Raw genomic sequence first — 23,788 nt, 5'->3', positions numbered from 1 at the left:
GGCAGATCCCAACCTGCTTTGATAAAAGGGACAGGAAATTGCTAAGCTGGAAATGCCAGGGAAATTTTTCACTCCTGCTTTCAGCGTGGTGTGATGCCCTGTAGCTGGACAATTCTCCAGCTGAATAGAGTGGTGCTGCTCATGAACCTTGGGCTGTGCTTTGCTTTGGGAAGATGGGACAGCTGCAGCCTAGCACAGGGGCCAGCAAAATCCCAAAGACAGTCAAGCCTGGTTGGAAGGGACACAGTTAAAAAGGCAGCTTTTTGGTACAAGCACAGTTATTCCACCAACTCCCTGTGCTGGAATTATATTGTCATTTGTTTCATCCAACATCCTCTCTGTGTATTTTTTTTTTTAAGCAACCCGTTATTTGGGGAATTGAGGGAAGGGCAGGACAAGGTCTGAGTGAGTAAGGAAGGTCCACACCATGTGGCCAAGAGCAGGACCAGTGCATTAATTCCCAAAACAGGTCATGTGCCACTTGTTCTGTCTCTCTCTGCAGGGAAAAGTTTTCTGTGCACCAGAAATATTGTTTAATGGAGGAGAGCTGAACCTGCACAGGAGCTGCTCAAATCCTAAGAGAATTAACACCAGCTTTGAGGAGGTCAGACCTCACAGGAGCTTTTCTTATTAAGTTGGGTTTGAATTTAGGTGCTGGATAAAAATATATGGTACTTATGACCTGGAAATGCACTTGTCTGTGTGAAACAACTCTACCTCCTGAAGGTATAGGAGCAAATCTAAGTCAGCTGTTGGTCAGGAGGGGTGGGAGAGGAGGGGGAGAGAAGCATGTTTCTTTTGGAGGTGGATGTGGGTGCTGGGGCAGCCTGGATTCTGGGCAGGAATAGCTGTGAGCGTGGAGCTTCCTGTGCAAGGGGAAGTTGAGGCTGAGCAACATGGCTTTGGCAAGAGCCTGTTTGCTCACATCATGGCAAAAGCTGTTGTTGGGGGTCACCAGGTGCTGTCACTTCTGAGTCAGGGATGTGCTTCCCCCTCCTGCCAGGGAGTTCCCCCCCATGTCGGAAATTCTGACATTCCACAAAATAACTATTCTTGGCTTGCCCTCTGATCTAATCACCACAAGGAGGGATGTGCAGGAAGAGTGACTGTGTTGTGTTCCCTTCCCGGGCACAGCCTGAGGGATACTGAGGCTGCCCAGAGCTGGGTTGCTCCAGCCTTTCATCAGGGCAGCCTTGATCCAAAATAAAACCATCCTGAGGGATTGTGCAGCTCAGAGCCATAACAAGGGGATCCAGCCAGCCCCTTGCACAGGCAGCAGAAGGTGAAATGCTTTCATCTTTTCCTGCTCTGTGTTGGCTGCTGATGTCTGGGTACAAGACTGTTCCATGGGAAACAATCCATGTAAAGGACTGTTCCCCCTTTCCAGCTCCCTCTGCCACCTTGCTGAGCCTCAGAAATTGGGCTATGAGCAAGGACAATGAGAGTCAATTTAATGCCAAATCAGGCTGCTGCTGCTGTTTGGGTTTTCTGCTTGATGAAACACTAGAACTGGCTCTGTTGCAACAGTCCAGCAGCCCAAGGGAGTATTTTGGGCATTATTTGCCCACTCATCTGCCACGTGGCTGGCAGGTTCCTGCCCCACAGCCGTCAGAAATTCCTGTGCCTGGCACAAGGGCTGCGGAAAGGAGGAAGTGTGGTGGACACGGAAGTGACCAACACGCACCAACTGGACACTGTTGAGACAGCCCCAAACCTTCAAGGCTCTACTGGGTGTTGGCCATTAAAACTTTCTCAAAAATATAATGTAAACCTACTTCAGATCCTCCTGCCAGCAGTATTCCAACTTATCTGATCCCTCCCAATTCACTTCTAGGAATGTCTAATGCCAACAGATTAATAAAACTTCCCAAATGTTCTTTGCAAGGTAGATACACTCCAGGGAACTGGACCTGGTGGCAGGAAGGATGTTCAGCAAAATAATTGTATGAAGATGAATCTACAGTGTTAAATATAAATAAATAAGCTGAATGTCCTGGGAAGCAGCCCAGAAATAGCAGCTGAAGAGGGATGAGGTACAGTGACAAGAGAATACAATTCCCAGCAGTTAGAGTGAGGCAACATTGGTGTTGGGAGAAAGCAGGAAAACCATGAGTGGCGCTGTGGTTCCTGAGCAGGAAGTGTTGGCTTCTCCTTCTGTTGGCAGCTGAACTCTCCCTTGAAGCTTCATTTGTTTTTGTGCCTTTTCTGAGTTGAGCTTACACCTTAACAGTGGCATCAACAAAGGAGGAACGTGCCACATACGAGCCAGGCAGGAAGTGCAAGACAAGGTTTTAATCATTAAAAGTTTATCAATAAGCTCTTATATACACATAGTTATACACAAAGTGGTTCACGAGTCCCTCAGCTTGGAGAGCTGTGCTGGTGAGGCCTTTGTCAGCTCACAGACTAACAGTGAACAGTCCCAGGGGAATACCAGGATTTGGCCCTGGGGGCTTTGCTGTCCTCAGCTGGGCACCGAGAGGAGCCCATATTCATCTGCTGTATCCAGGATTTTACAGATGACTGGAGACTCCACCTGGAACAGAGAGACCAAACCATGAACTCAGCCCTGCAGGAATCTTGGGAACAGCCACTGGGAGAAAGGGGCCACGTTAAACATAGACCTGGAGACAGGGTGTGTCTGTACATACCCCAAGGATGTACTGGCAAGAATGAGGCTCCAACATGTAAATGGTCACAGCGTGAGGGGAGTCCGATTCTTTACATCTGAAAATAGAGGAGAAATTGGGGGGTTAGTAGGCAATAAGCACAAAGTAACACACATTCCACTGCTGCCTGCAGCATTTTATTGGGTTAACAGATACTGCCTTCTGAGCTTTGTGACAACAGCAGCAGCTTTCCCCTCTGACCCAGGAAACAGACACAAAACACCACTTTGTAAAAGTCAACTTACTTCAATTTCACAGTCACCTGCCTTGGCTTGTCTGTCAAGTCACAAACATCTCCATTTCCATAGAAATGAGACACCATCCTGCCACAAAAGATCAGAATGGAAGAGTTTGGAAGTATCAAACACAATTTTTAAGCAGTCAGTTCAGTGGCGCAATACAGCACCTCGTCATTGGTCAAGTATTTAATAACCTAACAAATAGCAACAAGTAGACTATCATACTGTACTATATATTACTATACTATATATTATACTACTGTTCTATATAGCTATTATATTATTATATAGCAATAGGCTGTATTGCAGTGTTGAACGATTTTTCTCTGTGTCACAAGTGAAGTGCAGAATTCCTTATTTGTGATGTTGACTGGGGGGTAAATCTGAACACGCTGCTCTTGGCAGTTTATTTTATCTGTTCATAGCCCAGATTTCACAAGGTGCCAGGTGTGAGAGCAGGGCAGAGCCTGGTTGGTACCTGACGGTCTGGGTGCCATCCTCGCGCAGGTAGAAGGTCCTGGCCGCATTTTTCTTTGACCACTCGATGTGCTCCTCCTTGCTCCACGTACCCACCACCACGGAGGTCTTGCCACTTTCCTTATCCTAAAACAGGAAAAGCTGATCACTACACCCTGTCCAGAGGATTGTATTTTATTCACAGGAACTTAAAGGAATTAACAGAACTCTTTGAACACACCTCGTGGTACTGGTGGACATATTTGCCATAGCAGAATTCATATTTCCACCAGCCAACGCCCTGGGGAGAAGAACAACCTCAGTGTTAAAAGAACCAAACAGAACCCCTAAAACAAACAGAATACTCCAAAACAAACCCATCCCTTTTCCCCCAGACCTTAAATCAACTGTTTCAGCTGTAAAACTCTGTATCTGTTAGTTAATGAAAACCCTTCATGGCTAATTCTGTTACCTACTTTCATTTCACTGTTTGCTCAAATAAACTGAATTTCAACAGGAAAGTTAAAGATAAAAACAAAACAAGTACATAAATTATGATGTACTCCACATAGCTTTATTCCACGTGACTTTTCTGCTCACCCCATGGAAGCAGTAGGACCCACTGAGGAATTCCTTGATGAGCTGCTCATCGGTCAGTTTGGAAATGTGGGTTGTCCCCACTGTTACCAGCTGGTGGCTCCCAACAGCCACGGGCTTGTGGATGGAAGAGAATTTCTCTTCCTTTGTTGAAGGCATTTCTTCCTGCAATTACAGGATACAATTAAAGTCCCCTACAAATTCTTACAAGTTATATGAAGTTACTGAACACTGAATCAGGTTGGCTGTTTTGGGCAATTTTAGCCCAAAGAATATTCCAGCCAAAATCTTCACACATTTGTGAACTGTAGACTACAAAGGCTACAAAAATTTAAATCAGTAGCCCACACTTGCTTTGTTTTCCTTACAAATTGGGTGAGTTACAGACGGTTTCAACAAGCTTAAAGACCAATGAAAGACTGACATCATCTTACAAAATGTCTTAAAGATGGAAAGTAAATGAAACAAATCCAACCTCCTTAACCCTCCTAAAAGGCATCTTCAGCATTTCCTGCTGTTTCTCCAGCTGTTCCAGGTTGTGGGGTTTAAGTGGGGATCCTGGCAGGGACTGGCAGAAGATGTCATTCACAGGGGAAGCCCTGAACCTGCCCAGCAAGGTAAGAACATGTCACTGTTACACCTTCAAGTACAGAAATCAGTTCAGTGCTCTGAGCTTCTGGATCTGCTGCTCCTCAGGTGGTACAGGTGCATCCCTGGATGAGTTGCCAGGTGTACAGGAAAAGCCCCAGAGGCTGAGGCACTGCTCAGGGCTGTTTTGGGAACACACAACAGGAAAAAGGGCACTGAACTTGGAATTGGGGTTGTGATCCCTGTGATCACTGGGCAGCATTCCCAGGCTGCCACCTCCACCTTTGCTTTTTTACCAAGGTGACATTAGTGGGGGGAATGATGATCCTGTGTGTTTATTTTCAGTGTTTCCTCCTGGTGGCCAGGAACCCTTTGGAAGGAGAAAGCAGCTCCAGATTTTATCCTTATCAAGCAACAGAACAATTTCCCTCTACACTTTCTATGCTTTTTTTCTACTGCTACAGAGGTTTAAAAGACTCATGCATTAAACAGGTAACAGTGCCATAGGTAAGGGCAGCAGATAACAAAGTATGACCAAACCCATCACATGAGAAAACTTACAGTGGATACCAAACATTAAAAATGCTTTTAGCACTTAGTAACTCCAACTGCCAAGTGTTTACAAAATGCAGGATTTTGCTTTCAGACCTTGTGGGCCTGTTTCAGATCCCTGATTAAATCCCCACTTGTTCCAATATCTGTGTATATCCCCCCTTGTCTGTATAGCACATTCCCTTTACATCCCTTGGAAGGTCCCTCAGATACCTGGTAGAGCTCAGGGAAGGGGAGGAAACAAGAAGCCTACACTTCATTTTTGGAAAATAACACTGAAATTGTGAATTCTGCATATGGAAATGGCTTCTGGAGAGCTCCTCATGTTGGGAGGAGCTAAAGTCAAGGTTAAGGTTATGGCTGAAAAAGATACTTTTTGGTTTTATAGACTTTTTAAAGTATACACACATGGTATCTGCAGTCTTCAAATACCATGAAGATGATCTCTCAAGAAATCACAAACGAAGAGGAGACAGAAGTGCTCTGGACACCATACCTGTATTTGGGGTGGTTGCACAGCAGCGGGGTCAGGATCACCACCTCGTACTCACAGGTGGTGACTTCTGCTACAGAGAGGATCTCATGCTTGGCCTCAGGGTGGCAGATGTACATCACTGTGCTGGACCTGGGCAGGTTCTGCCTCAGGCTGCAGGGAGTGCCATTGCCCAGCTCCACAGGGTAGTAGGGCGTCATCTGCCCTTCGATGTTTTTTGTGGGGATCTAGGTGAGGGAAAGGAACAGGTCATACCCACAGCTCCCAAGACTCCTCTGAAACAAAAAATGTTATTCCTGTGTGCAGAGCCAACATTACCAGGTTTAAATCAGACCCTGTGTGGCTCAGGGTTTCTGCAACATCCAGACCTGTCCTGGTGTTCACCCAGACTGGGTCTGCCAGGCTCGTCACCTGCAGCACCAGGTCCTAAAGAATCCAAAAAAACCCTGCAAAGTCACCCTGGCACCTGCACTACACCTTTCAGTATTCCCAACCCAGGCTGCTCCTTAACCAAAGGATCCCCACATCACCCTTGACTGTGGCTAAAAAAGTTACTGGTATATACAATGTAAATCCCATTTTGTCACACTTTCCAGTCTGCTTCCTTCAGGCTTGTTCCTTTGTGTTTCATCCAGCTCCCTCTTTAAGATATTAATTCCCTAAAATGGTGAACTCTCTATCCTGGAAGCAGCCAGAGCTCCTGGCTTCCCAAAGTGCCCAAACCCACAAACTGACTCTTTTTTTACCCATGTTGCTTGAGCTGCTGAAGGTTTTCAGTGCTGAACAGAGAGGAGTCTGTGCTAAAAGACAGAGGTGTTTTCTGGGGTCAGGACACTCCAGGGATCCAGGACCTTTCTGCCCCTCACCTGCTTTGGCTTTCAAGTCACATCACCCTGTCCCAAGCCACTGACTCCTCCCAGAAACCTCTCCACCACGAGTGAAGACATTAATGAGATAAAAAAATCAACACGCCCTTTCCTGATAAGAGATTCCAGGAAATCCTGACATGGCAAGTGCATCATAAACACTGCCCAAGAAAAACACAATAAAAGACTTAATTTCCTCTGAAGTTAAAGGAAATGAAGCTGCACTCCAAAGCACTTTGTTTTCTTGCCTTTCCAAGAGGCACAGCTGCCACTGCCACCAGAACAGACCATGTTCTGCCCCGACATGACTTTCAAAATGCTCCTCAGGCCTGGGTACTGCTGAGAACACTACACAACCACCACCCTGGGCCATTCCAAAGGTCACAAAGACTTCAACACGAAAATTAAGGGGAACTGGCAACAAGGTCAACCTGCTCTCACTAATTCCAGCGTGCTTCAGGTACTGCCATTGCTCTGCTATAGAATCAGCAACTCAAGAGTTGAGTTTTGGGGCCTAAACAAGTGGAGAAGTCCTCTAAGGGGAAAGGGAAGCACAGAGTATCATGGGATGGGTCAGCAAGTCAGCTCCATATCTTAGGGATTTTGTGCTGCAAGGCTTTGATAACAGTAAGTAAGTAATTTGAGCAGCAAGACTAAATAAATTTTCTGAGCTAGGACTGATAATTAAAAGCAAGAGAAGTGCGTTTCAGGAACAGTTCCATTTATTGATATTCATTTTGGGAGTGGACTAATTACATCATCTTATCATTAGATTGGATATTAGGAAGAAATTCCTCCCTGTGAGGGTGGGGAGGCCCTGGCACAGGATGCCCAGAGAAGCTGTGGCTGCCCCTGGATCCCTGGAAGTGTCCAAGGCCAGGCTGAATGAGGCTTAGAGCAACCTGAGATAGTGGAAGGTATCCTTGCCCATGGCAGGTGGCATTTGATATCTTTGAGGTCCCCTTCAACACAAACCATTCTCAGATTCTATGATCATTTATAAATTGCCTCCACTATTGATGGCAGAAATTAAAATAGATATTTTTCACTTGCCTCTTTTGCACCGTCTTTGGAATTTTCCTTCTCTTCTTGATCTAGGGAATAATTAAGAACGAGGTAAGTTTGTGCACTTGAAAAAAAAAAGGAATTTCACAGAAAAGCTTTTCTTGTTTGTGTATTTGCTGGTGCTTTATACACTGCCAAGAGCCACTTGCAGGTACAAAATAGGAAAGAAAGGAAACAACCAGTGATCTGAGGCCCACAGCAAACAGAGCAAAATACACGTCAGTTCATCACAAAACCACCTGGAGTTGGTAGGACAGGCCAAATCCAGCCCCGACACCAAGGCAGGGCTGGAGAACACGTCACTGCAGCTGTTTGGGAAGGGTGGGAATTGGACAGGAAACAGGCAGGTGCTTTGGAAGGAGAAGGAGCTGCCAGACAGAAGCAGGGAAAGGACACAGGACACAATCTGCCACCTGAGCAGGAAGGGCAGAGGGACAACAGCCTGACAGCCTCGGCTATGGTGATCTGAGGTCCCATCACGCTTCAACATCCAGCCCCACAAAATGGGTGACTCGAATCAAGCATTCTGCGCTCTATGCAGCAGCAGAACGAGGCACCTCTGCACTGGCACTGCACCCACACACCCAGAAAGGCCAAACAAGGCATGTTCTGAAGCCCTGGATCTTTCCAGGACTAAGATCCCTAACTCAGCACTGCAGACAGAGATCCAGAAGTGGGATGAACAGCACTAAATCCCCCCAAAAAACTGCAGCATTCCAGTTCACCACTTCTAGGAAAACAATGGTGTCTGCCTTTTGCACACTAGCCCAGAATGAAACAAACACCCCATCCTAGGGGATGTTTTTCTATTCTATTTCTATTCTTTCCACCAACCCTGAATGAATACTTAGTCTGTAGGTTTGGAAGACTTCTTTGAACTAATTTGCAGGCAAAAAATGCTCCAAAAGTCAGTTATACTAAACGGCTCCTTGAGTTTGGGGCTCAGCGCCCTCATTTCCACCCAAGTCCCACTCTAGACACTTGAATATTTCTGATGATCTGTGGCAGGTTCCCTAACAAAAGGCTCTCAAACTAGACAGACAGGAATAATTAAAACCCAAAAAATTCATTATCAGCAGAATGAAATAATCTAAAACACACCTGGTTCTAACAACGGGTTCTTCATTATCATATTCCCCAGGTAGTACTCTTGGATGTTTATTTTCTACAATCAAAACAAACATCAGTTACCACTTCCCAAGCTTTTTCAGGGAATTCAATGTTGCAAATAGATAAAAAAAGTTATAAAATAAAGGTCTTATGAAATCAGGCCTTGCTCTGCTGAAGTGCCAAAGCTAGTCTGTCACTTCTAAGTGCAGATAGCTTGCAGTTCCCATATGAAAACATTTTGGGAATGAGAGTTCATTAACACAACAATCTGTTCTTAGGGTGAAGAACAAGTGGAATCTGAAATAACAAGAGCTCTGTCTCATAAGAATCAGTAAAAAAGTATGTAAACTAACTAAAAATGCAGAAGTTTAATAGACATGCAAAATACCATGTATCAAACAATGAACTAAGTGTAAGTGTATTGTCAACCAGTAAGATATGACACAGTGCCTTGTGATAATGCTATAAAATATGTCCTGTGCAATAAAGATGCAGCTTTTCTGCATGAAGAAAACAGTCATGGCTAAATTATTACAACAATTCAAGTCTGCTGGAGGAGTTCAGCAGGAACGTGCCAGTGGGGAAAGGGTTTGTGAGCAGCCTACCTGCCCTGTTTCTTTCTCCTCATGGTACTGACGGATGTGCTTCCCGTGGCAGACCTCGTAAGTCCAGTAAGATTCAATCTTAGAAATAAAATAAATTTTAAAAATTATCTTTAGATGTATTTACACACCACAAAACCCACCCAAATGCTGGCTTTTGCAGCAAAATGTTGGAGTACCCTCAAAAACAAGAGCACAGTGAGTGGTCTCAGTGTTGCTCAAAAACCAGAGCAAACTTTCTTGACTTTCACACAAATAAAACAAAGGAAGTAAATTTTTTAAAAATCCATTTTTAACTGCTACCATAGCAACCCATTTATCTGAATTCTGACAACTTTAATCACACAGAATTTTGTCAGCAATACTAAGGCATATAAGTTGTAAAGACCTTGTTTCAGACTGTATCGGTATCTCCTTTACTACCCTAAAACTTGACATGGACTGGCCTGTAACCTTGAAATCAGCATTTAATGAACAAGACAGAAGTAACATACTCTATAGGAACAGCTGCTTTGCTTAAAGAGAGGCTCCAGCAGCTCCCCTGGAGTAGGACCTTTATAGTCTTTTTCTTCTTCCTGCAACAAAAGGATATTTCATGATATTAAAGCTGCTAATGTAAAGACTCAGCTACAGTTTATATTTACAGAATAACTCGACTGAACTCACCTCATTGCCACTGGCTATCAATGGCAGGAGACACTTGTACTTCTCTTTATCCACAGTGGTCATGATGATATAATTGTCCTCCTTGTACAAGACACCAGTGGTCGGCTGAGAAAACAACCAACCCATGGATCAGCCAGGCAGGGCCTTTTTAATGCTACTCATTAGAAATACCCCTGAATTCCTGCGTGGTGCTCCAGAGTATTTCCTGGGATTTAATTATACCACAAGATTGCGGGTTGGTGGTTCGCTTTGGACCTTCTGCTTCCAGCCATATCCCCAATCCTCTCCATACTCCCTGACTCCCGCTCACCCATGTCACCCCTTATTACAGCCCCAGCCACCCTCCCTCCCAGCTCTCTCCAGGCCACTTTGGGCACAGGCTCCCCGGGATTCCCTGCAGCTGCCGGCTCCCTCCGGCGGCGGGCCAGCCCGCCCAGGCCCCCAGTGCGGCCAGGGGCTCAGAGCCACCCTCCGCTCTGACCGGCGGTACCGACCAGGCTGAGCTCGGTGCCAGGCCAGTTCACCCTGAACGGGATGTCGTCGCTGAGCTGCGGCAGCGCTCGGCCGCCCTCGGCCGCGGCGGCCACGGCCGCCAGGAGCCCGCAGAGCAGCGCCGGGGCCGGGCAGGGCGGCCGCAGCCCGCAGCCCCTCATGCCGGCCGGCGGCTCCGCCGAGGCCGCGCCGCGCCGCCGCCACGTCGGCTTCCGGCAGCCGCGATCAACAACCGGGGCAGCGCCGCCGCGGCCGCGGCATCCGGGACAGCGCCGCGCCGCAGGTGAGGGCCGGGCGCGCACCCAGCGGGCGAAGGACCGCGGGGAGCGGTGGGAGCGAGTGAGGGGTCTGAACGAGGAGTGGGAGGGAGAAGTGGGAGTTGGAAGTGTGAGCGAGGGAATGAGTGAGGGAGGGGTAAAATGGGGGCGACTAAGAGGAGGGAATCAACTTTGGTCATCAGTGTGAGCACTAAGGGTTAAGCATAACCGACAGGTATGAGATTGAGTGTACAAGAGCGCTTCGAGGGCTCTCTCTATACACCTGAGTGTGTACATCTATACACATGAGAATCCAAGGGGGCCAGCAGTCTTCACATCAGAGCAGGTTAGGCCAGTCCCATCTGATCCATGGGAAACATGGAGCAGATCATTTAAGGAAAGACAGGAAATTAATTGGCCACGCTACAGAGAATCCCCTTATTACCGAGCCTTGGAGTTATTCTGGTTGGAAAATACCTTGGAGATAATGGACTCCAACCCTTGTGTTTGGATTTCCCTCTCCCTCCTCTCTGCACTATTTTCTGAAAATAGTCATGGATGTGCCCGTGTTTCCCTAAACACTGAGAACAGGTTTAGCAGTGGCTTTGTGTGCATGGTTCTGTAGTGAAGCCTACAGATCTAAAATCTGTATTTTCATCAACAGAGATTGAGTTTAACCAGTCAGAAAAAAAATGAAGCCTAAGTGGCCTAAAATTTTTGAGGCAACAGATCTGGGAGGCTTTTGGTAGAGACCAAAGCTGGGGGCAGAGCAGTGGCTTTAATCCCACACAGCAAGAACAAATGTATCTACTTATATTTTTCATGCTTTAATTAATTCCTAATGTGCCACAGTTTATAGTACCCCTATGTGTGGTTTGTCATTGTCAGCCCCAGCAGCGATTTTACAGCGCGACACAACGGACACACACCTTGATGTCCATCCTCACACAGACACACTTTAAATGTAATATTCCGAGAAATTTCCAACCCCATTAGTCACTGTAATGCATTTTTATTGCACTGAAGTCGTACACAGGGATGTGTACTATTGCAATGGTTTATGCATTTGGGAAGTAAATGAACCAACAAAGCCTTGGAGACAAAGAGAGTGTGGAGCTACACAGAATCACAGTACTTAAATAATTAGCATTTTAAGGGGGGAATCGGCCCTGATGGTATTGGATCCTTACTGAGCACAAGCATCCCCTGCCCTGTTTTAAGGAACAAGGATAAGTGAGGAAAGAATTTTAAATCTAGAAAGAATTTTCAAGAGAGTGCCATTGCACACTTTTACCTTTACAAATATAAACCAGGAAGATGTAAAGAAGAGAAAGGGTCAACATTTTCAGCGGAAAACCACACTTTTTTTGCAATTACTGATGCAAAATCCAGGCTTCCAGGCTGCTACTAAACACACATTCCCTGGATGGGAAAACAGGATGTTGCGTGGTGTTTGAAACAGGACTTTTTATATTAAGATATAAAAATACACTCAGTTTAAAATTAATAAAAATAAAGAGTTTTGAGGAGCAAGACAAGTCCATGTTGAGACGGATTGCATCAGGAAGCCGACCAGCCTAAAGTGGGGGCCTCCCAACTCTTTGGGACGTCTATATGCACCCCTAAGGTTACCAGAGAGAGGGTTCCTTCCTTCATTACCTTTTGTTGGTGAATCCCTGAAACTAAAATCTATCCTTGCAGCTGGGAGTTTCAAAGAGATGGGGGCCACAACAGCAGCTGAAGTAACAAAGATGAGAGTTTCTCTTCTTGCTGTGTTGTGACTTAAAGTCATGCTCTTAGTTAACTGTAATATTTTGGGGTTAATTTTTTATATTAGGATTAAAAATTAAAATGAGGCACTGATAGGTTATGGCTTGTTTGAGTCAAGAGTGCACAGAGCTTTGGTTTTCAGGGCTTGACAATCAGCAGCCAAGGGAAGGAATTACTTCCTTTACAATAAAATGTTTTATCCTCTGGATTTAAGGATAAATTGACATATAAAGGATGAGATTACTAATTTAGTGGTGTAACTTTATTTCAGAGGAGTTGAATGTTGATTTAAATGTTCTACTACAAAATTTAGGCCAACCACTTAAAATTCCTGCACTGTGGTCTGGGATCAGAACAAACGATTACTTAATTCTAGGGAACTTGTCTCTGCATGCTGATTTTGACCTCAAAAATATTCTAAAGATTTATTTTAAACCTGAAATAATAATAGAACATAAAGAGAAGTTTAGGTGGTTGTCTTGAGGTGTCATCTTCGGGTGAAAAGCGGAGATACCAAATTCAAACTTAGAACACTTTCGTTGCTCGCCTTTCTCTGGACTTCTAAAGAATGATTTTGGCAGTTTTGTTTTAAGTAACCAACTCCTATTCTGAATGCAGCATTAATTAAGATACGCAGTATTAGTTAGGATAGCACAATACAGAGAAACATTCCTCCCTGCCACACACCCACACCTGACAAAACCCCTCCTCTGAAGACAGAACCAGGCTGTTAAGAGGTTACTTTATAGACAGTTGAGATTCTGGTGCTTGTTCAAGAGCTCCTTGACCAGTGTCTCTAAGGAGAAGAGGTGCTCATCCACATCCTCTGGCACGAGGTTCCTGATGGAGTTGGCCAGCTCAAACAGGTATTCCGTGTTCCTGCCGCTAGGCCCAGCGGCGCCCAGGATCTGGCGCGCGATGTCCTCGAGCGGCGCGGGGCCCAGGTAGTTGGGGTTGTCGTGGGTGCCGATGTACAGCAGCACGTCGAAGGGCTGCACCGACGTGTCCTTCGGGTAGAAGATGACCGTGGTGGTCCTGTAGCCGCCCTTCTCCCGGAAATCCAGGTAGGCCTTCACTTCTCCTTCCTTCCCAGCTGGTAATCTGTAGGCAACGCCCCACACACACCCCTGGCCGAGGAGAGTTGGTCAGAGGATACTCAGAAAGCACTGCATTTAGGCAAACCTTTCAGTAAACTGACTTTCTGCCTTTCTGCCGCTTTTTGCGGTCTTTGTAAGAATCCCAAAGTAAAAGGGCTGCTTTATTCAGGCAATTATCAGTGAAAACACTGATCACACAGATTGATCATCCTTTTTCTGTTAATGCTGAGGTTTTCCTAACAGAGCAATTCCTTGTTTTGTTAATATTTGGAGTAGTAAATAGCCTTGGTACAGGCCACTAAGGAGCTGGCAAAAAGGACACAGAGTTTTCTCCCTGACCTCATAAAATTTATGCCTGAAAATTACAAATTATGCTGAATTTGATCAGGTCCCTTCTGTTTAGCAACAGTTTGGGCAAGGACCTGAGGGTCACCTACACCTGTTACACATCTGAACTGGTGTGGTGTGCTGAGATAGTTTCACAATCTGGTCAAACCTCGTGAAGCTAAAATGAAAACAATTACATTTATCATTCAATGTTGATATCAAATCATGTATGTTTTATATATCTTTCTGTCAAATTCTACATCTCACAACTGGATAGCCAAAGTGACTATTCCAGAATATACTTTAAAATATCCCTGTGGTAATAACAGACCCAAACTACTTCCAGTTTAAATTGATTATTTGAAACAATCAAGAGCCATTGGTGTAACTCTGGGAAACACTGAGAGAACTTTTCCCTAAAGATAAGACAGTTATCTGCTTGTAAAAAAGCAAAAATTAGTGAGTGGAAATGCAACAGGACATTCTGTACAACAGTACTGTACCTCAGCATCTTCAACCAGGGTCACAACTCTTCCAGGCTAAAATTTAAAAGACAAAATTATCATTCGGTCAAAGGCTTTTGCCCTAAATCATGAGCAAAACCAAATCAAAACGAGAGAAAAAACAAGGAGCAGGAATGAAATGCTCAGAGAACTAATCCAGCACAATTCCAGTAATGTCCAGATCCAGTGTAAGTATTTTCAGAGAGTAGCTTTTGATGTGTATTAGATAAAATAAACAACATGTTAAATTCTGGGTGGACAGTGCCTGTGACACAAAAATTAAAGAAGTCAGAAATTGGAAGGGTTTGAATGTTCTTGCATTACTTGTGCTGTCCAGACTCAATTCTAATGCAATTTAAACAGTGACAATTAATTAACAGCACAATAACAGTTATAATTAAGAGTTTCATTAATGTAAAACTATCCTCAAGGAGCCCTTGGAGCCTCACTGGATGGAGAGAGGATACCTTATACCTTCCAAATGGCTTGTTTTCCCCAGTAAGTTAATTATTGTAGGAAAAAGTAAGAAGCCAGTTTGTAAATACTGAAAATAATATAGTTGAATTTTGTTGTATAAAACTTAAAAACATAAAACCCTATGTTGAACTACATCTGCATTTTAAAACTGCTGCTTTTGGCATTAAATTAGTTCTCTCCCAGCATGAGCAATTTATTCCTGATCTGACTGATAAAATAAGGTAATAAAGCTAAATGAACACTAAATGACTCCTATTTCCTGAGGAGAAATGAGTCTGTTCCCATGATACACCAAAGATAACTTTGATACTCAAAGATAACTTTGGTGTTCCTTTTGGAATGTTTTTTTCCATAATCATTGATAGTTCTGTGACTTGTGCACTTGTAATGGGTCACAAAGATTATTGTGAATTATGGATTAAAGAGACATTTGTGGTGGATGGAAATCAGCTTTCTTGTTCTTGCTAGGAATGTCTGTAACTGTAGCCTAAATTCATTATCTTTCATTTAAATCTAATTCAATTTAATATGAAGGGCAGTACTGAGGAAAACTTCAGGTGGGTTGTGTGATAGAAGAAGGATCTGTTTGCCTAAGGAAGGGCAAGACACTTAGTTAATTGCTTGCAGAGTCCTTGTCTTGCCTGGAACTATCCAAAACAAACATTAAGAAACAAATTACTAAATACTTATTGATCAGAGGCATTAATTACTGTTTGTACTGGTAATAATCCCCTGAAAATATTTTTTAAATGCAGCTAACAAGTAATTTGCTGTATATTTGTAAGAAATGATTTTTCCTCCTTGCTGTTCTTTTATGTATGTCAGTGGTGGCTCAAGCTGTGTTCTTTGAGCTCTGTGCAAGTTATTTTATGGTGTTTGAGGTTCTAGCAAGTGTTGTTTACATCTGGATGGAACTTTCCACGAAGCAAGATGTGTTCTTTAAAATAATCCTGATGCTTTTTCTCTCTCAAAGCCACTTCAGGTTTACAGTGGAGTTATCTGGGTCCAGGTTATAATACCGTGTCCTCACCCCCATGGCTTAAAAACACATGACACTGGGAAGGCTCACTTGAAATTTTAAGTTTCTTTTTCTCGCTGTTTTTTTTTCCCTCCTTTTCCAAACGGCGAAGAATTTTAGAACTTCAACTATTTCCTAATCCATGAATTTTCACCTGAAATTTAAGTAAGTTAAAATACATCCGGGAGTTACTTGGATCAATAATTCTGGCTTTTCCTATTCCCTGTGCACAGCCTGACACCCGCCCCTCAGCGAGGGTATTTAACGCCCTAAATGGCCAGTGTGGGCATTTCTGAGCGCTGCTGTGTCGCTCGTGGGTTTCTCGGCAGCCCCTGCGGGCGGCTCCGGCCGCGGGGCAGGGCCGAGCCCAGCGCGGCGGCCGCGCTCCCCCCGGCCCCGGCTCACCTTGCCCGGCACCCCGCGGTGGTCGGTGCTGCCCTGCCAGAAGCGCCGGCTGTAGCCGCGGACGCGCCCCACCAGCTTCTCCTGGTAGGGGAAATCCACCTTCCAGATGAGGGAGCCGTAGCCGAACACCCACATGGCGGCCCGGCCCGGCGGGGCCTGCGCAGAGCCGCGGGGCGGCCCCGGGCGAAGGCGGCGGCCGCGCCCCGGTCCGGCCAGGGAGCCCGGCAGGGTCCGGCTCCGGGGCGGCTCGCAGGGAGCCGTTCATCGGCCCGCACAGCCTCCCCCAGCCCCGCAATCGACTGCCTCCCCCGAAACCCACCGGCGAACACATCCCAAACCCACAATCTCCCCCAAGCACCTGCCTTGCCCCCCAGTCCTGCAGCCAGCCACACCCTTCCAATCAACTCGCCCCAAAACCCCCAACCACCTCTGCCCTCGAAACCCCCAGAGAACCGCCCCTTAACCCCATAAACAACCATCTCTCCTCCAACTCAACCTCCCCTTAAATCCCCAAACACCTTCCAAACACTACCACCTCATCTCAAACCCCACAACCATCTCCCCTCAAAAGCCACAAACAACCTTCCCCAACCCACCACAACAACTACCTCCCCCCAAGCCACCGTCTCCCTACAAACTAAACCAAATCTTCTGCAAAACAAACAAATCACCCTCATACCTATAATGTACCAAGACATATCTTCTTTTTTTCTCCTCCTCTATCCTTTCCTCCTCCTGCAGAGTTCCACGCCAGGGATGGATTTCACGGAAGCCTATTCCGACCGGTGCTCGGCCGTGGGCCTTGCGGCCAGAGAAGGAAATGTTGAGATACTGAGGGAATTGATTAATCGGGGATACAGCATCGATGTCCCGGATAACAGGAGGTGGTTGCCCATCCACGAAGCGGCAGCACACAATTCCAGTGAGTGCCTGAAGCTGCTCATTGATACAGGTAATGAAAACCTAATGGGAAATAATGTGGTTTTCTGCTAAATTACCCTGTCATAGAAAATACAAGTTACATAGATTTATCCTATTCTTTGGGGATTTTCTGTGTGGCTTCCCATTTACAATAAGGAGAAGTTGACACATTGCAATTCATGGGGTGATAACAGCATGTTCATGGGTGTTCCATTGGCCACATATCTCAAATAACTCCGTTATTTTCTTAAAATTATTATATTTTGTAATTCACTGCCGAATATCCTTTTTTTCCCCCTCATTATCCTCCTCTGCAGCTCCAGCCGAAGACTACATCCACTCGAGGACGTTTGAAGGGATGTGTGCTCTGCACCTCTCGGCCTGTCATGGCTCTGTGGAATGTCTCCGGGTTCTCCTGGAAGCTGGGGCTGACCTCAATGATGTCAACACCGAATCTGCCACCACTCCACTCTTCCTGGGTGACGCGAGCTTTCCTCAAATCCCAGAGTTTGAACTCACCAATTAAAACTCAAGTTTCTCCGACTTTAAACTCACCGGAGTTTCTTACTTGCCTGCCGTGTTGCATCTTTTTGTAGCCCTAAATACCAGGCTTTAGACTGAGAGATGGAGGGGGGTCTGGAAATAACCTTTTGTTTATGGGTAAATCTGCTTCAGAGAGTGTTTTAAAACAAAATTATAAAAGCAAACTGATCAAGCACAGAAAAACTTCAGGAGGTTCAGGATTACATCTGTTTCAAAGCCTTTTTGGTTTTTGTAATACCTCTCTAATTCTTATGTAAAAAGACTTATTTTGGTCATTCCTAGTTTGATAGTTAAGGTCCATTGTTTTAGCATTTTTTCTATGACTTATGTTTGACTAATTCAAGGCTTAAAACTTCTGTTATGGTGAATCCTGAGGGTCTAAATAATCTGATTAAATATGCTTATTGGTTTACTTGCCTCTCTACCCAGACATCATGCGTTGCCATATTAGCTTTGTTACCAAGTCTTTCCAAGTTTGGGGGAATTTTAGCATTATTTCCATTCTCCAACACTGTTTTGGGAATCTAAATATAAAAGGCAAGCAAGTATATAATGGGCAAATCTAAAGGGATTGTGATTATGGTTTCAAGAAGTTGGCAGTGAGACCTTTTGAGCTTTTAAATCCTAATACTTAAATTATTTATTTTTAATATTAATACTAATATGATTTTTTTATTACTGTTCTATGGAAGCTGTTGAAAATAAACATGCAGAGGTTGTCAAGTTCCTGCTCCAACACGGAGCAAATATTGAAGGTTCTCATTCTTGGTCTGGATGGAATTCTTTGCACCAAGCTTCCTTTCAGGTAACCTGTGAACACATAATGTAATTTTGGTGTAGCAGTTGTATTCTGGGGGATAATTATTTATTTAATAATTATTGCATTTTTGTCAGGTAATTTTTCCTAACCTGCTCTAGCAGTCAAAACTTTGTACTTAAAAATATATTGGCTTAATGGTTTTAACACATACAAATGACTTTTTCATGTAAATGAGCAAAAGTGATCAATTTGACCTTGCCTAATTTCTTTTACCATTAATTTTTAAGTGCATCTTCAGAATATTGAATATATTGTGGGTTTTATTATTTCTATCTGGAGCATGTGGGGAAAAACCAGTTGTGTAATTTCCTCATTTTCATGCTGGTTGAGAATAAGAACATTTATTTCAGAGTTCCACTGAGATAATGCAAATGCTCCTGGAGAAAGGGGCCAGCAAGGACTGTCGTGATGACTTTGGAATTACCCCTCTGTTTGTGGCTGCTCAGTATGGCCAGCTGGAGAGTCTGCGGCTGCTTCTGTCCCACGGTAACCACGATCCTTCATTTCCCTGGCCACGCTTCCAACAACTCCCACTTAATGCAGTTGTAGCTCTGCTCTTTCACATTGTCATTTCAAATGTTATTTGTTTTATTTCCTCATTGCTGAGGAAAACTTGCTGAATTTGAAGCTACCCTGATGGATGTGACTTTGGTTTTGTTTTGTGTCAGGTGCAGATGTCAACTGCCAGGCCAAGGACAGGGCTACTCCCCTGCTGATTGCTGCACAGGAGGGACACCTGGATTGTGTGAAGCTGCTGCTGACTGCAGGGGCAGACCCAAACCTCTACTGCAACGAGGATAACTGGCAGTTACCCATTCATGCAGCAGCTGAGATGGGCCATGCAAAGTAGGTGGTTGCAGAGGCATTCAGACAGAAGACCCTGGTCACACAAATCTGATCCCCAGAGGAGGAAGTTCAACCCTAAAAGGGAGGAAAATGGAGTGTTCAAACTGATCTGTAGTTTAGAAGTTCTGATTATTTTTGTATTTTAAATGTCCCTTAGTGGTTTCTTCCACACTGACAAGGAATAGGTTTAGATGAAATATTAAGAAAAAATGCTTCCCTGTGAGGGTGGTGAGGCCCTGGCACAGGTTGCCCAGAGCAGCTGTGGCTGTGCCATCCCTGGAAGTGTTCCAGGCCAGGTTGCATGGAGCTTGGAGGAACCTGAGATAGTGCAAGTGTCCCTGCCCATTGCAGGGGGTAGAACTGCATCACCTTGAAGGTCCCTTCCAACCCCAACCATTCTATGATTATATGATTTTTAATTCAGCATCTGACCTGGATTTGAGCCATAGCCTAAGGAATTCAGAGGGTTTTCCATGGTGCTAAACCAGATAGCAGCTCACTCCATGGCTATTTTACTTCTCCATTTAAAAAAGCAAATAACCATGTTGTACATTATACATTACTTGAACAGCTGCTAATTAGAATCCTGTATTAAGAAGCAGAAGTAATTATATGCAAATATTGAATTGGCTGGACATGCCAGAAAAACCAAAGCCACAAAGACAGTTTCTTTAATCTTTCCAAAGATGCATTTGTAGCTTTGCCCAATTTCAGATATACAAGTCAGTTCCACAGCAGCGAGCCAAGAGTGGAAGGAAGTTTTGGGAGTAGATCACTGGGGAGAAGGATCTCTCAGGAACTCCATGATTCACATGGACAGCACTTAAATATATAAATAATGATACATCACTGGCAACTCATGCAGCACCAGTAAGTTCCAGCAGCAAAGGAACTGGTTTGTCACTAATGTGATGTGGCCTGGCATGTGAGCTGTAAACAGAATGATCTTTCTGTTTCACAGAACTAAGAATTCATTTCATTTGCAACTCACATTTACAGTTTGCTTCCAAACTTCCTTGGAGTTGGGATTTAATGTGCACTGGTGTTCTGTTGCTGTAAAAAGAGTTTCTGCGTAATAGGAAGTAGCTGTCCCTGGTTTGGTTTAAAATATTTCTTTTCAGCCCAAATCCATCCTAAAGCACAACATTTGCCAAGGGTCTGTGTATGGAATTATAAAGCTGCAAATTCAAGAGTGAAAAAACACTATTTTTTTCCAAAGCTGTAATGACCCTGTGAAAAAATGGCTGTGTGTTTAAGGTTAATCATTGCAATAAGATCAGAAAACAGTGATTTTAAACATCTCCAGGATACTGGAGCTGCTGATTCCAGTCACTGACCGGATTTGTGACAAGGGCGAGGGCAAAGTGAGCCCTGTGTATTCCGCGCTCTATGGCGGGGACAGGGAGTGCCTGGAAATGCTGCTCAAGCAGGGCTTCAGCCCAGATGCTCAGGAGTGCCTGGACTTCGGCTGCAGGTCCCCCATGTGCATGATCTTCCAAAAGCAGTAAGGAAACTTCTTCTATTTTGAAATTATTCATAATCGTATTTGCTTTTTAATTAACTTACTTTGAATATGTAGTTTCCCACCTTCTTCCTTCAACTGCTGTCTGTCATCTAATATTTTTCCAGAATTCTAGTGTGTTCCACCTTTGCAGACACTCCTCATTATTCCCGTTTCCTTGGGAATATTAATGTGAAGCCCTGGAATGTGACTCACATGCTACACTAAGGAAAAAATCTTCAAAAATGGCTTTTGAATTTTCTCAGATTTTAACAGATTATTTCTTTGTACATGGGTTGAAATTTATTTATAGCATATTTATAATTTATTTATGGCTGCCATTTAAATTAATGAGGTTTGTTAGTAGTGAATTTAGTTTATAGCCTGCTCCTAGGAAGCTGCCTTTAAAAATCCTTGGACACCATTTTTTCCTTTCTCTCCTGATGTTGCTTTATAATAAATAATGTGCAGAGCAGGCAATTGCTCTGTGACCGAGGCAGGTGACACATGTTGCCACTTCTGTGGAGTAATTTCCCTCTAATCACTGAAAGGCAGCACCAGTCATAGTCTCAGTCCTTACCCTATGACCTTGTTGCAGTGGGTAATGATAAAAGGATTTTAATGAAAACATTTTGGAATGTTTTGTTGATAACCGATGCACAAAGTGGTAGGTGCTTTCTGAGGGAAAGCTCATGGGATGCCCTGTTCCTTCTCCCTCTCACAGGTATTATCAGTTCATTGATGTCCTTCTGAAATATGGCATCACCTTGCGTGGGATCAACTTGGCACACTGCCTGTGCCATAAGAAGTTTGCTCTCTTCCGGCGCTTCCTGAGGTTCGGCTGTTCCCTGCCCTCAGAGGAGGAATTAACAGACTTCATCCTCTACAGCAGCACGGTGCAGAAGGAATACAAGGAATGGCTGCCCTACCTGCTCCTGGCTGGCTTCAACCCCGTGAATTTCATGCGCAGGTTCTGGTAAAGCAGGGAGCCTTGTCTGTATTTACTTAAACATCTCATGCTAATGTGCAAAGCTGCTACAGGATGGCCCTTGATAATCAGTTGCCACCATCAGGAACGGGAGGGGTTGTGGAAAGTCTGAAATAAATCATTCGCACGTCATGTCTGGAGGCAGTGAAACAGTTTTATTTAGGAAGAAAGCCAGACTGGAAATTGCCTTTTTCTAGGGTAGCAATAAAGCATTGCTTCCCAAATTTATATCAAACATCTCTACTTAACTTCCAAATTTAGCCGCAAATTGTGTGTGCAATACTTTAATACAGCCATGGTAAGAAGAAATTTCAATGGGAGAAATAGGTGAGGAGGGATGGGAAACAAATGGGAAGTGAAGTGGGGCCAAGGCTGGGAGGAGAGGAAACGGATGCAGTTTGAGACTGTTTTGTTTAACACAATGTGGCAAAAGTTCCAGTCAAATTTTTTTAGTTGTTATTGTTATTATTGAAGTTTTTCCACATATAAACAGCTTGGTGATGTTTTATATTTAATGGGGCACTACAGGTTTAGAGTTATGAAATGTTTGTATTTTCTGCAGGCTGTAGTAAACACACTACAAGTTCGCAACTCAGTGACTTAATGAATCTCACTATTCTTGTGTATCACATGTGATGCTTTCTGGTCTTTTATTCTGTAATCTACAAATACTTTTAAAAGGTATTTTAGAGGAGTTTTTGTTACGCAGGATTTTCTCCATGAGTGAGGATGTCCTTAATTTCGTCCTGGAGTTCATGAATTGGAGCAGACTTCCTCCAATTGTGGAGCAACACCTTTCCCAATACAAAGAGAAGTTCAGTTGGACTTCCAAGAGCCATTTTGGTAAGGAATACAGGCAGGAAAATTATGTCTGTATGTGCTCAGCTTCCAAGCTGCAGATGGGAAGATTTTTGAGAAGATGATAGTTATATTTTTCTAATGTGATTTGTATTTCCAGTGAAGCATCTGTCCTGTTTTGTAAGCATTGGACAATAATTAAATATAAACCATAAAAATCAAACATAATCAAAATTTGACCAGCCAAAAAAATTCAATTTGTTATGCAGGAATTTTTTATAGTTCAGCCTTCAGAAAAGCAGGTCATGTGTTATGTGACTGAAAAACTGCACTTACGTGTCTTTGTTAATGATTCCTTTCAAAGAAAATTCTTCTCTAAAAGGGTCTGTAATAATTTTTAAGTTGTCCAAGTGATAATGTCTTTTAATAATATTTCCTTTAGAATATTTGAAGCTAATGAGGATGTTTTTGGCGTTTAAAAAGATGGGAGTTATTTGGGGAAATTGAGATTAAGTTCTCTCTTTATTTCTTTTTTTATTAGTAAATATATTGGTGTAGTAAGAGCTGCTGTGTGTTTGACTTAGGATTTCATTTTCCAGCCTTTCTTCCTTCCCTGTCCCATCTGTGCCGCCTGGAGATCCGGTCCCTGTTGGGGAGCGAGCGCCTGCGCTTGGAGCGTGTGATCCGGGAATTGCCATTGCCAGCCTGCCTCCAGGACTACCTGCTCTACGTGGATGTGCTGCGAGCCAACAGTATCCCAGACCTGCAGGATTGCCTGGAGCAGGGAGATGCAATCAGTCATTCCGAGGCTGAGGATATGGAAGAGGGACAGCAGTAACACCAGTGCTCCATGAGAGTGGTGCCAGTGCCTGGACTCCTCAGCTGCAGGTTTTGTAGTGAGAATCAGGAGACACAGGAGGAGAACTGCTGTAAATGTCTGTTCTCCTCCCGTGTAATCATTCTTTTCATGCTGTAGTTTTGTACTGCATCTAGAAATTTCCTATGGGTTCTATGATTTGCTTGTTTAAAATCTGTTGTAGCTTTCCAAATGAACATTTGCTGTTTCTTTTCATACTCTTGGGAAGTAAAATGAGCTTTTTCAGTGAACACAGAGTAGTCAAA

General features: G+C 44.1%; 3 protein-coding genes across 9 annotated transcripts; 1 reads left to right on the top strand and 2 right to left on the bottom strand.

Moving 5' to 3' along the window:
- Nucleotides 1-2,277: 2,277 nt before the first annotated feature.
- ERLEC1 (endoplasmic reticulum lectin 1) lies at nucleotides 2,278-10,572 on the bottom strand. Of its 2 annotated transcripts, none has more exons than XM_085575727.1 (14): nucleotides 10,398-10,572; nucleotides 9,904-10,108; nucleotides 9,732-9,812; nucleotides 9,241-9,318; nucleotides 8,627-8,690; nucleotides 7,514-7,554; nucleotides 5,598-5,821; nucleotides 4,437-4,566; nucleotides 3,965-4,126; nucleotides 3,606-3,665; nucleotides 3,387-3,511; nucleotides 2,915-2,992; nucleotides 2,652-2,727; nucleotides 2,278-2,536 (listed from the first exon to the last, which is right to left on the bottom strand). In XM_085575727.1, exons 2-14 carry the CDS (start codon nucleotides 10,027-10,029, stop codon nucleotides 2,465-2,467), a joined length of 1,317 nt encoding a protein of 438 aa, XP_085431853.1. In that variant the 5' UTR covers nucleotides 10,030-10,108; nucleotides 10,398-10,572; the 3' UTR covers nucleotides 2,278-2,464. The 2 variants fall into 2 exon arrangements, with proteins under 2 accessions (XP_085431853.1, XP_021393343.3); XM_021537668.4 differs by having other exon boundaries at nucleotides 9,904-10,008.
- Nucleotides 10,573-10,649: 77 nt separating this feature from the next.
- ASB3 (ankyrin repeat and SOCS box containing 3) lies at nucleotides 10,650-23,773 on the top strand. 5 transcript variants are annotated; one of them, XM_085575725.1, is made up of 11 exons: nucleotides 10,650-10,678; nucleotides 13,312-13,486; nucleotides 16,991-17,201; nucleotides 17,488-17,649; nucleotides 18,406-18,518; nucleotides 18,884-19,019; nucleotides 19,208-19,379; nucleotides 20,686-20,883; nucleotides 21,605-21,850; nucleotides 22,578-22,711; nucleotides 23,266-23,773. In XM_085575725.1, exons 3-11 carry the CDS (start codon nucleotides 17,006-17,008, stop codon nucleotides 23,502-23,504), a joined length of 1,596 nt encoding a protein of 531 aa, XP_085431851.1. In that variant the 5' UTR covers nucleotides 10,650-10,678; nucleotides 13,312-13,486; nucleotides 16,991-17,005; the 3' UTR covers nucleotides 23,505-23,773. The 5 variants fall into 5 exon arrangements, with proteins under 5 accessions (XP_085431851.1, XP_021393337.1, XP_021393336.1 ...); XM_021537662.3 differs by having other exon boundaries at nucleotides 21,605-21,856; XM_021537661.3 differs by having other exon boundaries at nucleotides 19,202-19,379.
- Nucleotides 11,649-16,407, bottom strand: CHAC2 (ChaC glutathione specific gamma-glutamylcyclotransferase 2). Of its 2 annotated transcripts, XM_021537663.4 has the most exons (3): nucleotides 16,250-16,407; nucleotides 14,350-14,385; nucleotides 11,649-13,549 (listed from the first exon to the last, which is right to left on the bottom strand). In XM_021537663.4, exons 1-3 carry the CDS (start codon nucleotides 16,382-16,384, stop codon nucleotides 13,166-13,168), a joined length of 555 nt encoding a protein of 184 aa, XP_021393338.3. In that variant the 5' UTR covers nucleotides 16,385-16,407; the 3' UTR covers nucleotides 11,649-13,165. The 2 variants fall into 2 exon arrangements, with proteins under 2 accessions (XP_021393338.3, XP_077638127.1); XM_077782001.2 differs by lacking the exon at nucleotides 14,350-14,385.
- Nucleotides 23,774-23,788: the final 15 nt, after the last annotated feature.

This window comes from Lonchura striata, chromosome 3 (genome assembly GCF_050655825.1).
Source record: "Lonchura striata isolate lonStrDom1 chromosome 3, ASM5065582v1, whole genome shotgun sequence".
NCBI classification, from domain to species: domain Eukaryota; kingdom Metazoa; phylum Chordata; class Aves; order Passeriformes; family Estrildidae; genus Lonchura; species Lonchura striata.
Note: the sequence above shows the minus strand (reverse complement) of the source record. Positions and strands in the feature narration are given on the sequence as shown.